The sequence below is a fragment of the Erigeron canadensis genome, chromosome 5, assembly GCF_010389155.1.
Source record: "Erigeron canadensis isolate Cc75 chromosome 5, C_canadensis_v1, whole genome shotgun sequence".
NCBI classification, from domain to species: Eukaryota; Viridiplantae; Streptophyta; class Magnoliopsida; order Asterales; family Asteraceae; genus Erigeron; species Erigeron canadensis.
Window position 1 is genome coordinate 4149908 of NC_057765.1, and position 16711 is coordinate 4166618.

The following is a 16711-nucleotide window of genomic DNA, read 5'->3' on the forward strand; positions in this document are numbered from 1 at the left end:
CATTAAAATATATTGGGTCAACATTGTAATTTTGCAAAACAAATTTAAATGTTAAATAATTAAAATAAAAATACCCCTTAAATAACTCAATGTCGTAGTTATTTTCATTTTCAGCAGTTACATTTTTATTTGAATCTGAAAGTTTCAAAAAGAATCAAAACAAAAATCTCATGTTTATCTAGTTTCGTTACAAATCTATGCGGATGGTTATTAATTTTTTTCTCCATTAATTAAATTATTTATATATTCATTAGTTACTAGAATAAAATATTGCTTATTTTAGTCAGTTTGCATAAGTTTAAACGTAATCTACATTCTTATTCTTTTTGATATTTTTCTACGAGATATTTAAGCAACCATTTGAATAACTATTTAGCATAATTATTATGTATACATCTATCTAAATCAAGATCTAACATATGTAAAATCTAATTCGTCACAAGTTATTTTAAAACTTTCATTTTGATTTATGATTAATGTCAATCACATGTGTACACTTTATTATAAGAAAAAATAAAATAATATGTGCACACTTCACACTTGTATACAGAATCATTCACATGTGTATAAGCTAAAAGATATACTTTATTTATAATAAAAAAATTATATTTATATATTAAGGTCATTTACATGTGTACTAGCTAAAAAATATTTTTTAACTAAGAAAAATATTTATATACTTGTGAATATGATCATTCACATATGTACAAGCTAACATTCACATATGTATCAATCAAAAGATATTTTCTTATAATTAAATGAATATTTATACACATGTTAATATATATGTACAAGCTAACGTTCACATGTGTAACATTTAAAATATATATATATATATATATATATATATATATATATATAATAATAATAATAAAAAAATCATGTGTACCATCCAAAAATATATCTTTTTGATTTTTTATTTATATTTTTCATTTCGCATTTTTACAAGTTAAGTATAATCACGTTTTCATATTTAATAACCATATATTAGAAAATTAATAAACTTTAAAAATAATATTTATATTACTAATAAATGTTTAGATGAATACTCTTCTTATGATTATTAATTTAATTAATAATTTGTAAAATATTTAAAAGTAAATTTGAAAAAAGATCTATGCATCAGTTGTTATCTTATTGATTAATATTAAGATAAGAAAAAGTTGACAGTTGTTATCTTATTAATTAATATTAAGATAAGAAAAAGTTGACAAATTTTTAAAATGCAGTTCCATGATTTTCGAACTTGTTCCGTTTTCATTTCACTAACTTTAATTTCATCTTCGTAATATGCCCTTTATTATTATTTATTATTAATTAATAAATTAGTTTGTATTCAAAGTTATTATATAAATGCCATCAAATGATTTTAGCCCTTGATTTAATTAATCTAATGGTCTTGATTAGTTCTCGCAGTTCTTGACAATTTATTGGTTCTCACAGAGCAAGTTACCCGCGCAATGCGGCGATAGTGAAAACGGCGGTGTGTGGTGACAAAGACTGGTAGTGATGACAGCGAGGTGGTGGCGGCGACAGATAGTGTAGATTGATATAAATGTAATTTAATAATGGATTGAGATCCCCTAAAGTTAAAAGGAATTTCATTGGTAAAGTTGAGAGATTGTTGGCCTTTAGATTAAATTTTGGATCAGTGGTAAACACCCTTGCCTCTGGAGACTAAGGTCATGGGTTCGATTCTCATCCCATGCAAAGGTTGGAGGGCCTTTTCTACCATTTTGGTAGAAACTGAAAGCAGTCTCTCTACTTAGGTAGAGGTAAGGTCTGCCTACATCTTAACCTCCCACATACACCGTCGAGGTATTGGGGCTCAAAAATCGCGGAAGGCGGCACTGAGCAGTTACTTACTTTTTTTTAAATCTTAACCCTTGATTTTAATTCAAGGGTCAAGATCATCAACTTTAGAGGATCTTTATCCTTTAATATAAAGGTGGTAATTGATTTATTTTAAAAAATAAGAGCTTATGGGGTAAATTAGTTCATTAAAGGCACTTAGGTAATTTTCTTATAAGTAGTATAGGAAGGTTCATTAAGGGTAAATTGTTCATTTTCAAACTCTTCTTTTTCTAACTTTTCAACAATATGCTATAATTTTTATAATGGAGTAAAGATATACGTTTTAGGTAAAATAAAACAAGTATTAATGTAAAACAAATAAAACAGTAGGTTCCTTTTCACTGAAAATCACTGTGCATCATGAGAATTATTGTGCATCAATTGTTTGGTGAATCTTCGTGCATCAATTTGATCATGATCTAAGGATCAAGATCTTGTCTTATTTGTTTTACTTTAATACTTGTTTTACAATAGCCAACCCCTATATATATATATATATATATATATATATATATATAGTGAAGGGATCAAGTGAGAACCAACATATATGGTGAGAACCGTGACAACCATTGAAAAATCATCTCTAAGGGCTTTGCCCTTAGCATTAAGGGCTACCCCCGTACCGTAACAACCGTCACCATCTCTTGGATCGCCGCCCATCAAATCCATACCATTCCCATATGCGCCCGGTGATAACTCCTTTAAAACGGATGTAGGGCAACGCCCGTACCGTATCCATATGTTTTTTTAACACGTAACACATATGATTTTTTTTTAAAATTTTTTTATTTTATTTTATTTTTTTGAATGGGTTTTTGTTAAAAGAAAATAAAAAACAAAAAAAAAAGTTTCAAAAAATGAAAAATAAATATTAAAAAAATTAAAACCAGACAAAAAAAGAGAAAATATGAGGAAAACTAATGGTTCTCACGGTTCTCATCATATATGTTGGTTCTCACCTTAACCCTACCCTATATATATATATACTATGTTTTTTACCCGCACGATGTGCGAATAAAAATGAACATGAACTAATATATAATAATACATTAAAGCATATAAATTTTTTGAGAAATATAATGATGTATAAAGCACATAAAATTTAACAACCCAATTACTTTTCATATTAAAAGTCGAAAAGAATTTGAAGATGAAATCAAAAACCAACTTTTAAAAAAAAATATGACAATGGTGTGATGTGTCGACACAATTATGTAATCTATATATGAAACTAATGTTGGTTTTTAGGAAACAAAATCAATTTTATTAATTTCATAATTTTATTTTTTACATACCAATACATATTTAATATTTTTTATTGTATAAATAAATAAATATTGTGGAAAATTATAGAGATGACACATAGAATAAAATATTATGTGGCAAATTTTAAAAATAGTTTTAAATTAAAGAGGGTTTTAAAAAGCTAAGATTTTTATTGTTTTAATATTTATATAGATATAAATGTAATATAGCTTGTAAAGAACAAGGTGTAAACATCATCATGTGGCCAGAGTCAATATATATGATAACTGAGAGGAGAATAAACATATATAATCTCCATATATAGATGCTCCTAATTAATAGAACATAACTGAATACATCAAAACAAGGTTAAAGACCAGCAGATCGGGCAAAAGACGTAAAAGTGAAGACGAATAAGGCGGTTTAACTTGGGAAATAAAAATGGAACCAGATACATTCTTAAAGGAAAGCGCTTGAGTTACAGAATGAACATAAAGGTGAAGAAAACATATATTTGAAGGATACAAAAACGTCTCCTACTATTTCACGACATCCACAACCATACCAGCAAAAAGATCCATATTGTCTATCGATCAATTGTGACTATAGTCCAAGCAAGAAGTAATTATTAATACGTACTCTAACCATCAGAGTATCAGACCCCGCATTCAGAGACAAAAAAAAAAAAACAAAAAAAAAACCCCAATTAGCTAGTTCATTACTTCACTTTTCTGAGAGCTTGGTGGTTTAGCCAACTAATATATGGGGTTTATGCGCGCAGCATCACCAGACATTGTTTCATGAAGCCTTCCTCGGGCCCGGAGCATAACCCCCAATAACTGATACCATCTCAATACGGGTCAAAGATAACACATAATGTTTACGGTTTAACTGAAACATATATATATATATGGGTGCCGGGGAGGCTCTAAAATTCAACAATACAGAACATTATTTATAGAGCATATATAAGGCTAAAGAGTGTAGTATATATAAAATTATAAACCAGTTACATCTAACAAAGAAAATATGGTTACTTACAACGAACAAAAAGTGGAACCAGGGCTGTTCTGGGGATAGGGTGAAACCAAACTCTCAACAAAGATAGTCGCATTAGTAGTACATCTTCCAAATTTTTTGATATTGGAAAATGAACCATCATTGGTATTGCACACAACCAAATTCCACCCCGAATGCAATAAAATTGTCCCATCCTTTCCGATAAACAAAGGCCAATCATAATAAGGAGATGAAATATCAGCTGGATATGTGATGGAAGCCAATCTAGTCCAAGAGTCTTCCACGCCATACACTTTCATTACCCATAAATCTGCACAAGTTACACGATAATCACAAAGCACACATAACCATTCTCCCAAAGCCCCTAGCGTACCAACTTTACCATCTTCATCATACATAGGTTGTGAAACTTCACCATGTGTCTTGTTATCTAAATCCAAAGAAACTATCGTACACAGATAGATTGGCTCGTTATACTCTCTAGGTGTAGGTGTAGCCATCCAATGAAGAAATCCATTTGAAAAGACACCAGACATATTCACCGGATAACCATTAGGAAAATCACCAATTTGCTTCCAATTTCTAGTTTTCAATGAATACATTATCACTTTGTTTTGGTCACACAGAGATACTGCTACAATTTTGTAATCATCGGTAGCCTTGTCATACGCAAAACCATACACCACATTCTCCTTTCCAGCAGGCGGAGGCGACATGTCAAAAGTGGAATATAACCTAGTCGAAATTTTGGTACTTGGGTTCCAAATAAACAGAATATTCCCCTCTGAACGAAAGAATACAATGCATACTAATCCGTTACATGAACCGATGATTTTTAGAGGAAAAGCATAACCACTTTTCCATCGACCATCAGATGGACAAACCTGGTCCAAGGAATTAACAACAGATTTCTCAAACACAATATCATCAAGAGGACAAGTTCTAAGGTTTTTTTCTTTGTTGTAAGTGAAAATTAATCTATGATGTGCAATATTAGTCGATGATAGTTTAAGATGGGATTTAATGAAAAGAGGGTTGGAAATCAAAGACCGCCATGACTTGCAAACAGACTTACATCTTAACAACGATTTGACCGGAAACCTCAACAAAATTTCCAGAATGATATCATCCTTAGCCTTAGGTAGAGGAACCGATTCTACCATTTTCTCTGCTTGTTCGAGCGTCATATAAGTTTATTATAAGGGTTTACAATTTGGTGTAATTAATCCTGAGGGAAAATATTTTCCCTTTACGTAAACATATATACTTTATTTAAGGAAGATATAATGATAGGGATAACCAGCTGATTATGGGCCGACTTTAGCTAATTCTGAACTTGATTATTAATCCAATATTTCAAACCCAGATTCAACGGCACCCCATTTATATACTAACATTCGCCGAACCTGCAAAAAATACAAATTGTAATCGGGTCAATACCCAGTCCTATACCTGCAGACCCGGACCCGAACCCGACCGAAAAGGTCGGGTTTCAAGTTTCCTTAAGGTTTCTTTTTTTCATTCGGTGTAGTTTTAAGACAAGAATAATTTTGCATGTACATTATATATAAACTTGAATAGACGAAAAAGGTTCCCGGCTTATTGTAAACTGAAAGAAGACCGGTGTCTTTAAGACCGACCTTCTATCGACGCACCCAAACTACTCGAAACTGGTAACATGTATGAGACACACAAGCTTAGACCGGTGTTGAAGACACTGAGCTTCATTGACATGTGCAAAATCGGTGTCCGTTTTTTTCGTACTTTTACAACATTTTGAAATAAAATTCGTATATACGTACACCATATGCTTCAAAAATGTTAGTATCCGTACAATTTTTTCTGAATAGACAAACAGAACCTTTTTTTTAAAAAACTTGGAGCACAGATTAAGTCCATTTAATTTTGTTTAAGTCCATTTGTTTTATTAATTATTGTGTAAAAATATAATTTTATTTTTCTTTCAAATCAAACCTACATATTTTTATGCGTGAACTTTCATTAAATCCATAACAATCCACATAGGGCTGAATTTTTTCATGATCATTTCTTCCTATGTTCGATCATATATGCAAGTATAGAATTGTCACATATACACCTAAATTGAATTAAAATTTAATATATCCATTTCTTGACAGAAAAATGTATTCATTATCCGTTGGAGAAAAAAAAAAAAAAAAACCTTTGATAAAACTCAATCTTTTTTCTTTAAGACATAAGAACTATCAATACACCCTGAAATTAGTGTCCCGAGTTCGAATTCTGGTAATGCATAAAGGATTTGCTCTCTCATGTCTTAGATGTCATGTGTATAACATTAGTAAGGCTCCTCTGTATATCTTTGGTATGATTGGAACACATGACCCCAAGATGAAACCTATGCAAAGTTCAAATATTTACCTTAGCAATTAACAAATTATATTTGTTTACCTTGCTTCGCTTGTTGTAGTAGCAATCTTGGCACCATCAGAACTATGAGGGTGTTTGCGATTTTGTTTCGAATTTATTATTTGATTTTTATATTTACACAATGCAAATAATGAAAAGGAAGTGTTTGGTTAAATAATTGATTATCTGGATTTTCATAGATTTAAAACCCAACTCTGGAGAAGCAGGCTTAGACATGTTTTTTCAAACGCAGTTTTTAAATGCATATCCTATTTTACAAACGCAATCCCAAACATCCCATGCAAGTTGCGTGCTTTAAACGAGTTAAACCAATCGGATTGGTGGTCCATTTCTTTCAACTTCATTAAAAAAACACAAGTTATACGGATGTCAAAATGTTGTCTTTTTCACTCTTTATTAATGACCTGTGAAATTTATCCCTACGTGTATATATGCAATTATGCATACAACTAGTCCAGGTGTAGCGTAGCGACTACAATAAGAGCTCTCCTGAGGTGAGTAACCTAAATGGTACTGTATTTACAAGTGAAAAAAAAAATAAAAAAACAAAACATTAAACATAGTAAAATATCTTTTGACATCACAAATTAACGACACTTTAGCAACAAATAAGATGTATGGAAAAATGCGACTCTGACTGGTTTATAGGAAGACGCAAATTAACGACACCATTAGTGATTTATATAAAGAAGTCGCAATTTAGCAATGATGTTCACCACATGTTCTAGGCCGTCGCAAAATAGCGACTTAATTTGCTACAACAGTTGCGACACTGTAAACTAGAAATATTTTGCGATTCAATTTTCGACTCAATTTGCGTCATGGAAAACAAGGGTGTCGATAAACAAGTCTCTACTTGCATCGCAAAATAGCGACTTTTAATTGTGAGTCTCTAAATTTGTCTCTAAATGAATGTTTTCTTGTAGTGCGGGTCACGACGAGATACTGCAACAACCTTGTAATCATCGGTAGCCTTGTCGTATCCAAAACCATACGCCGCATTACACCTCCCAGCCGGAGGCAAGTCAAAAGTCGAATATAAGCTAGTCGATATTTTAGTACAAGGGTTCCAAATAAACAAAATATCAACCTTATAATGAAATCCTACAATGCATACTAATCCGTTACACGAACCGACTATTTTTTGACGCATATAACGATAATACATTGGATAAGAATGAGATGGAGGCACATGGTCCAAGGAATTAACACCAGATTTCTCAAACAAAACATCATTAATAGGGCAACTCTTAATGCCTATTCCATGACAGTTAGTGAAGATTAATCTACGAAGCGCATTTGTAGTTGAGGAGGAGGAGAGTTTAAGATGGGATTTAATGAAAAAAGGGTCGGAAATTAAAGACAGGAAGCCTTAACAAGATTTCCAGAATGATATCATCATCCGTAGCTGATTGTATGTTTCTTTTTGCTTGTTCGGGCGTCATTGGAACTTATGATTAGGGTTTGCAATTCGGTAATAAGCGTAATTAATTTTGGGGGGAAATATTTTGCTTTATACTATATATTTTTTTTCCATTTAACATAAAAATCATAAAAATCCTCCTAATAAGCAAGAATAAGAAAAAGATTAAGTAGAATCACTTGTGACCGAATTAGAAGGATTTTTTGTTTAACTAGAGGGTGTCCGCGCAATGCGACAGTGACAGTAGTGCGGTGGTGGTGCCGGCGTCGAGTAGTGTAGGTGATTGATGTAAATATAACCGATGTAAAGGTTGATAGTATAAGTATATTAAAAGATAAATGATATATGTTATAAATATGTAAGAGTGGTAATATGAAAAGTCTGAATTTTTAAGACATTCCGAAATTAGAAATCCAAAATGCTTTATAGGTAGTTATAGATATAGATAAAGAGTTAATTACAATTTTGGTCCCTGTGGTTTGTATGTTTTGGTAGGTTCAAGACCTTTTCAGGTTTCATTGCATTTTTGGTCCCTATTTCGAAAACCTTTTGCAAATGTGGTATAAACTAATGGTGGTTGTTAAATGAAGCCGTTAAATGTTGTTAGAATTAAAAATGGTGTTTAACTGTAAATTTCTAAAAGTGTAAGGGGTATTTGTGTTAATAGTGTTGGTCAAAAAGTTTGTCATGTTGTCATTTAGATATACACGTGATTGTTTTATAAAAATTTAAGAGCTCTATAAATTAAAGTTTTGTAATTTAAAACGCGTCAGAAAAAACGAAATACATGATTTATCCCTCCTTTTTTTCGAGTAAAAACTCGGAACTGATGCCAATCCACTCAGAATTCCACCGCGCACAAACCCTGACCAAAATGTACTTCAGAAACCGTCGCCAGAAAATATAGCAATTCGTCAATTCGTCGGAAAACTTAAATTTGCGATTTCCACTTTGTATTTACCAATTAAAACAAAAAACCGGTACCAAAATGCTCAGGTTTGCATTCCGCACAAACCCTAACCTATTATTCTGTCAAAAAACATTGCCGGAAAATTCGCCGAAAAAGTAACTATCAACGAATCTTGATGAATCGGGAAACTTAAAATATGAATATCAACAAATCGGATCGCGAACAAAACTTGATGTTTTCCATATCAATTTGACAAATCGTGAAAACGGAATCGATGAAAGAAGTTTGCAGTTTCTAAATAAAGGAAATGGATATAAAAACAATAAAAGGTATAAATTGCGTTAACGGGACAAACTTTTTGACTAATACTATTAACACAAATACCCCTTACATTTTTAGAAACTTACAATTAAACACCTTTTTTAATTCTAATAGCACCTAACAATTTCATTTAACAACCACCGTTAATTTGTACCAAATTTGCAAAGGTTTTCGAAATAGGGACAAAAAAATGCAATGAAACCTGAAAAGGTCCTGAACTTGCCAAAACATACAAATCACAGGGACCAAAATTGCAATTAACTCTTTAATAAATTAGAAGGATTAATCAAATTTTTTTTTGTGACTACGATGTTTGCAATTCGATAATAATTATTTTTAATAAAATAAAAACTGAATAATACACGTGTTAAACATTTGAAATTGTCTTTGTCTTTATAATTTATAATATAAGTTAATAATTATAAATAAATCATGTTGAAATTTGATGATATTATTATTTTAAAAGATAGTTTGTATTAAAAGTTATTAATAGGATATATATGTTATATATATTTTTGTGATGGTATAAAGTTAACTCTAGATATTACTTGCTGAAAATTTTAGATATTAGAGATACTAAATACTTATAATTAATATTTATTAAGTTAAACGATAAAATTTCGATATAAACTTATGATTTTATAAAATGTACGACATAAAAACAAAAAGGAAATAGCATAATGTATAAAAATAATCAAAAAAGTGATTTTAAAAAATATAATATAAGATTTAAGAATAATTTTCATAATTATATCGGTAAAACAATTACTTTATATAATCCTAAGATGTAGGAATTACTTTCCATAATTAATGACGATATTTAAAGTTATAAAATTGAAATTAAATTTGATAAAAGTTAAAATGGCTTTAAATAAAACTTAAACTTTATCAAAGGGTCTAAACTTTTTATTTTAAAAGTAAGGTATCTCTTTCATATATATCTACAGATAAAATTTGAACTAACAATACTATTTTACAAGATATATTATTTTATATAAAACAATAATAAATTTTATTAAAAGATTGATATAATTTTTATAAAAATATGATAAGTAATAAGCGTAAATTAAACAAATGATACATTTGGTTTGTTTAATATGACGTTTTTCATATACCACTAGGTAGAGCAAGAGATAGACCGTATGAATGACAAAAAGACATTCATATATGTCACACACCTGGGAAACATAAACGAAACCCTTGACGTACATTGGGCGAAGGTATGGCATGAATACATAAATGTAAACCATGAGCATCACTTGTGTAATTTCGATATTGTAAAAGAATTTCATTTTGTTACAAAAAAGATTGAGTGAAAAGAGAAGTGTCGTTAGAAGGCCATGGCTCATGTCCCTTTAAAATATATATATTCAATTCTATGTTAATTATATTAGTATAGAGACGTCCACAAAAATTATCATTCAACTTGTGATTAAGATAGCTGATTTCAAAAAATGAGTATGATTTTTGCGAAATTATGACACATAGCTCTATAAGAGTTAGAAACTTATACGTAAATATCTTATATCTTTTTATATACACACATTGTTCTTAGATGGTTATACGTAAATGTATTCGGTTTATATATATGTGTGTGCGGAAGAGTTGTTGTATCTTGAGTCGGTAGACATTTATGGCTCCAAAGTTTTTGTTTGCGTATACCTTGTTTGTATTCTTATTATATTTCAATGGAATCCCTTCCGCGAGTATGGAGTTCAGAGTGATTAATGATGTTCCAAAAACTCCCGGGGGCATCAAGTTCGAAAAAGAAATTGGGATTCCCTTCACAAAACAAATACTACCGAAAATCATAAATTACATATGGTCTACTCTCTTCCAACAAAACAACCCGTCAGAGCGAAAGAACATAGATGTTTTACAAGTGTTCATTACTAAGATCGATGAAAAACCTACACCTGTGGGTGTGGCATATGGAAACACGATAAATATCAGTGTTGATTTTATACAAGAGACTAAAACAGAGGAAATGAAATGGTATTTCACGGCAGTCATGCTCCACGAAGCAACCCACGTTTTTCAATGGAACGGGGAGTGGGAATGCCCTAGTGGCCTGAGAGAAGGCGTCGCGGAATATGCAATGTTAAAAGCAAATTATGTTAAACCAAACTTTTTAAAGCCCGGAGAAGGGGATCGTTGGGACCAAGGGTATGCTTTCACGGCCCGTTTTCTCGAATATTGTGAGGGGCTCGTTCCAGGATTTGTGGCAAAGCTTAACAAAAAGATGAGGAAAACTTATAATGTTTTGTACTTTAAAGAAATAACTGGAAAATCCGTAGAACAACTTTGGATGGATTATAAGGCTAAATATGGAAAAAAGAATTGAACAAAATTCTTGATAATACTCAACATGCCTTCTTATTATTATTATTATTATTATTATTATTTATTATTATTATTATTATTATTATTATTATTATTATTATTATTATAACATCACTTCCATTAGAAATAAATAGGATTTACAAGAAATTAGTGGGAAGCCAAGATACTATATGGGCTCTTACTCCTTTACCTATAGCAAAACTAATCCTATTAAATATATGAGTAGCTGCACATGTTCCAATGTCTTGAGTCATAGAGAACTTCCAGATTCGCTTGAGCAGGATTGCTGCATCCTTCTCATGTTCTCCAAATGAAAGAAAATGAGAAGGGGATACAACCATTACAATGATTCAATTCAATAATTAAGTATTTTAAGCATTTTGCATATAAGATTTTATTTCTATGATATATGAAATACAAAATTACATTACAATGATTCAATTCAATAATTAAGTATTTTTTAGCCAGATTATACCAGTATACACTCTTTGCTATCAAGAGTCCTGGGTTTCATCCCAACTTTTTTCTCTTTTTCATCAAACTTTCGAGCAGCTCTTTCAACTGCCGCCTAATCTTTCTCCATATGGAAGTGCTATGGGCACATAGAGATGTGGGTAGAGGAAGTCATTTTGTCCAATTGGATATCATTGTGGTGTCTCGAATGTTAACTACCAACTAGTTATTCAAAAGAAAAAGGGTTATGCTTTCTTTCATTCTCTTTCTGCTTATATATTCATAGTGTGTGAGTGAGAGAGGGAAAAAAGTTGTTTATCATGATCTCATGCTAATTCATAATTTACTTTTATAATTTTTAATATGATAAATAAGAAATGTCTGGTTAATATATATCACATTACAGTTTAAAACTGCATAACATAGTTTTCTTTTATTTTGTTTTCCTTGAATTGTTTCATGAAATTGGGTTTAAAAATGGATGGTGATCCATACATCACCAATTTTTAGCCGTACATCACCAAACATATTTCATAGGATTATACAACATCTTGAAACATGTTTAATGATGTACGAATAAAAATTAATTGTGTACAAATCATTACCCTTTAAAAATGGATGTTGCTTGTCTATTCAAAAACCAGATATCACCTAGTTGATAAAACCTAAAACCATAAAATTAACAAGTATAGAAAGTATACATCTTAGTTTAGTTTGTCAACCCGGTCGATTTTTACAAGCCCCTGGCCAAAACTAATTGTACATGCCGAAAGTTAGGATCCTTGCTACGATCTCCTTATCTAGCAATTAAAGTCTTATAAAACACCTATTCATGTTAATTCTACTAGACTTATCTCTGCGCAATGCGGAGGCGGTGGGGGTAGTGATAGCGGAGGTGGTGGTAGTGACGGTGGTGGGGGCGGCAGTAGGGACGGTGATGGGGGCGGTGATGGTGGTGAATGTAAAAGTTTTTTATGTTAAAGGTAGTATTGTAGTTATTTTAAGTGTCGTGGGATATATACTTAAAATTATATTATTAAGGTCATTATAGCTATATTAGATTGAGATGTTTAAGTTAATGAATAAAAGAGAATAGTATTTTTGGTTTTTCAAAGGTAGAAAGTTTATAGAAAAAAAAAAGGGTGGTTTGTTTTATTAGATAGTATGGATCCTGAAAAACCAATAACAAGATGGACCTTAATTTATTTTATGGAAGTTTTTTTTTTATGTCCTTTACAACTTAAATCAGCTTTATTTCCAATTCATAAACTTAACTGATTATTTTGTTTACCATGTATTTTACTCTTTCACCTATGTCTCAGTTGCAAATCATAGGTAATTAGGTACACTTTCCTAGTTATATCAAATACCAAAACAAGGTTGGAAGCTACGATTTCTCTCTTTTGGAAACAATGTAACGATTTATTTAAGCCATCAATTTTTATGAAGTCTTCTCAAAAGAAAGCTTAAAACCCATTTATGTATACAAATATGACAAATTTTATTAAGTAATTGCTTGATTTAGGAAGATGCAACCACATATTTAGTAAGTGCTTAGAAAAGATTCAACAAACTCTACATAGATAAACCAAATTCATTTAGGTACAACTTCTAATATACTCATATAATGTACGACTCAATAAATTGTTATGATTATATAGTAGATAAATTAGAATGTAAATGAAGATTGAAGAATAAAATTAATTTTGTTACAAAAGATGAATTAAAAATATGGTTAGCATAGAGAACCACTCATAGATCTCCATTTTCACAACTTGAAGATGTGCAATTAATATTTACATGTCTGTTATATGACAAAGCATTTATTCTTTCAAATTTCTCAATACCCAAAATATTTCTTTTTTTTCACTAATTTATACATTTTTACTTAAAATACCTATAATAACTTTAATAAAATTATTTACTGTTGAGTCAAGGTGTAACACCCCAACAAGGCGGAATCATGAGGGTTACACCAATAGCACAACACGACATGGAAATTATGTAGAGCAAAACTAAATGCGTAAATAGGATTCAATAATCCATACAAATCATCCAAGAATACAAGTATCGGCTCATACATAAACATAACCCTTAATCGAGATAACGAATCACGGATCCATGAAAAACTCTAAGTCCAATCCTAGCATGCAATGAAACTTCTAATACATCTTTAATCCACATGCTACCTGAAAAGTGTACTAAAATGCGTCAATAGGGACAAGTAATAGGAACAAGCATCGGAACAACAACCGTTCAACCTTGATTAACATCATAACGATCACATAACCTTGATACGAACATATAACCTTGATTAGATCATAAATGATCATCTAACGAACTTGTAATCCTTGATTTAATATCGAACGATCATATATCGAACTTGTAACCAACGAACATATATCGAACTTGTAACCTTGGTTAAATAACCAAACAAACATATACCGAACTTGTAACCAAACAAACATATATCAAACTTGTAACCTTGGTTAAATAACCAAACAAACATATACCAAGCTTGTAACCAACGAACATATATATACAACGAGCATACCGAACATAACGATCATAACGAACATATAACAACATAACGATCACAACGAACATATAACCTTGAAACTTTGCAACCTTGATTTGGATCATTTAAATGATCACATAAATTGGATCGATAAACGATCACAAGCCTTGAAACCTTGATTGGGTCATTAAAGGGACCTCATGATCTTGATATGAACACCTAACAATCATACATCCTTGATTGGATCGATAAACGATCTCATATCCATGATTTGATCAATAATTGATCATTTAACCTCGATACGAGCATATAACGATCAAACAACCGAAGAAAAACCATGTACCTACACTTCGTACGACTCTGCATTGAAAGAACCTTCGATGCTTATATATAGGGTCACCAGCAGCCTTCCCACCACATCTCCAATTCTTTGAATGCATCATCGTCTTCCATGTATGTACAACTATCCTAATCTCAACAAACATTCATAACCACAAGCATAATCAATCGAGCAACAAGTCTATAATTAAATCAAACAATCAATCAATCAATCAATCAATCAAACAAAGATGTACATTTTTCAGCCTGAATCTCAATTGAGTAGGGAAGGTTACGAAACTCACCTTGAGCGGCTTCAACAATTAAGATTAAGCTACGAGCGTGCAATATTCTCTACACGATCACAACCTATCAATGTACATCTCAATACAATCAAACTCAACTCTAATAACCCTAACAAGTTGGTCTAGCAAGTTTATGTCGAGTCACAAACCCACTAACGCTTAAACAACTTACCCGAGTATAAACAAGACACTTTGACTCGACACCTTTGGAAATGTAGGAAGATTCATCTCACATGAAGGTTATCACAAGAAAATAGACTCTCATACAATTCCAACGATAGGTCATATGACTCGATTGGACTTACGGATCAAAAGTTATATATATAGTTTGAGTTAATAATTCAAGTTTGGTTTCAAAAGTGACCCGTGACTTTGAATGACTCGTTTGTCTTGTGTAGGGCACCAATAAGATCATAAGAGGACATTCCGGGAAGGTCGGGACGATCCTAGGATGCTAGAACTAAAGCTAGGAAAAAGTTGACAGAAACAGGGCACTAACTGCGCCGCAGCAACAGACTGCGCCGCAGTCAAGGAAACGCACTGCGCCGCACCACTATTCACTGCGCAGCAGCCTAAAACTCGACTGGCCTACTGCCCTGCAGCTTGGAGCTGCGCCGCAGCATGCCCAGACCTGCACCTGATCGACCAGCAACCCCCAAACAAGCCAAACACTACCCCAAACTCCCCCAAGACCTTCAAAACCGACCCATGAACCCCAAACACTCGATTTTTAGCATAAATAACTATAAATGAACACGACCCATGATTTAATCTCGACTCATAACATCTAACCAAGCACCAAATCGACCCAATTCCAAATCAAGAACACCAAAACCCTATATGAAACCCTAGTTCAACTTTTGTTTTGATTTATGACTCGAAATCACTTGGTTACAACTAGTTTATAAGTATAAAATGATGAATAAATGATTAGTTTCACTTACCAAAACTTCCACCAAGGTGCTTGACCAGAATGAGAAGATTCTTACACTTTGATGAACCCAACTTTTGATATGTTGTTAAGGTGATGTTAAAGATGAAAAACCTTAACAAAAATTTTGCTTGAACATTTAATTTAGTGTATTTATTTTAGAGAGAGAGGGAGAGGAGTGTAAGGAAAACTCTTGCATTTTAAGAGTGTGTGAGAGAGAGATAGATGGGAAATGAGTGGATGGATAGAATGGATGGATGGGTGAAGGATAGGGTTGGGTCAAAGATGTAGGTATGGGTCAACTAGATAGGGTCATGGGTTGACCCAAAGATACCCAAATACAACTACTAGATACATTATGTCTCGACTACTATCGAACATTTAAACTAAATGGTCAATTAACCTCGAATAACACCTTGAACACAATTTAAACCACGAACAACTCGATCATATATGATCAGTCAATTTAATCTAATCAAATCGAACCCAAAACTATCGGGTCAACGTGAGTCAAAACTCGCGAATGTTACACCAGGATTCGCTGACAATACTTGGTCGCTGATGATTCTTTATTAGTAAGACATCAGCGAGTCCAATGGCTCTTGTCAACGGGTGGTTGATTTCCTAATTGTAAGTCAAGGCGGGAAGAATTTGAACTTGA

At 31.9% G+C, this 16711-nt stretch overlaps 2 protein-coding genes across 2 annotated transcripts; one reads left to right on the forward strand and one right to left on the reverse strand.

Moving 5' to 3' along the window:
• Positions 1–4136: 4136 nt before the first annotated feature.
• On the reverse strand, positions 4137–5306 carry LOC122601032 (F-box/kelch-repeat protein At3g23880-like). The gene has a single exon (XM_043773811.1). The coding sequence runs from the start codon at positions 5304–5306 to the stop codon at positions 4137–4139; it is 1170 nt and encodes a 389-aa protein (XP_043629746.1).
• A 5584-nt stretch (positions 5307–10890) lies between these two features.
• Positions 10891–11526, forward strand: LOC122601033. Its single transcript, XM_043773812.1, has one exon. It carries the CDS (start codon positions 10891–10893, stop codon positions 11524–11526), a length of 636 nt encoding a protein of 211 aa, XP_043629747.1.
• Positions 11527–16711: the final 5185 nt, after the last annotated feature.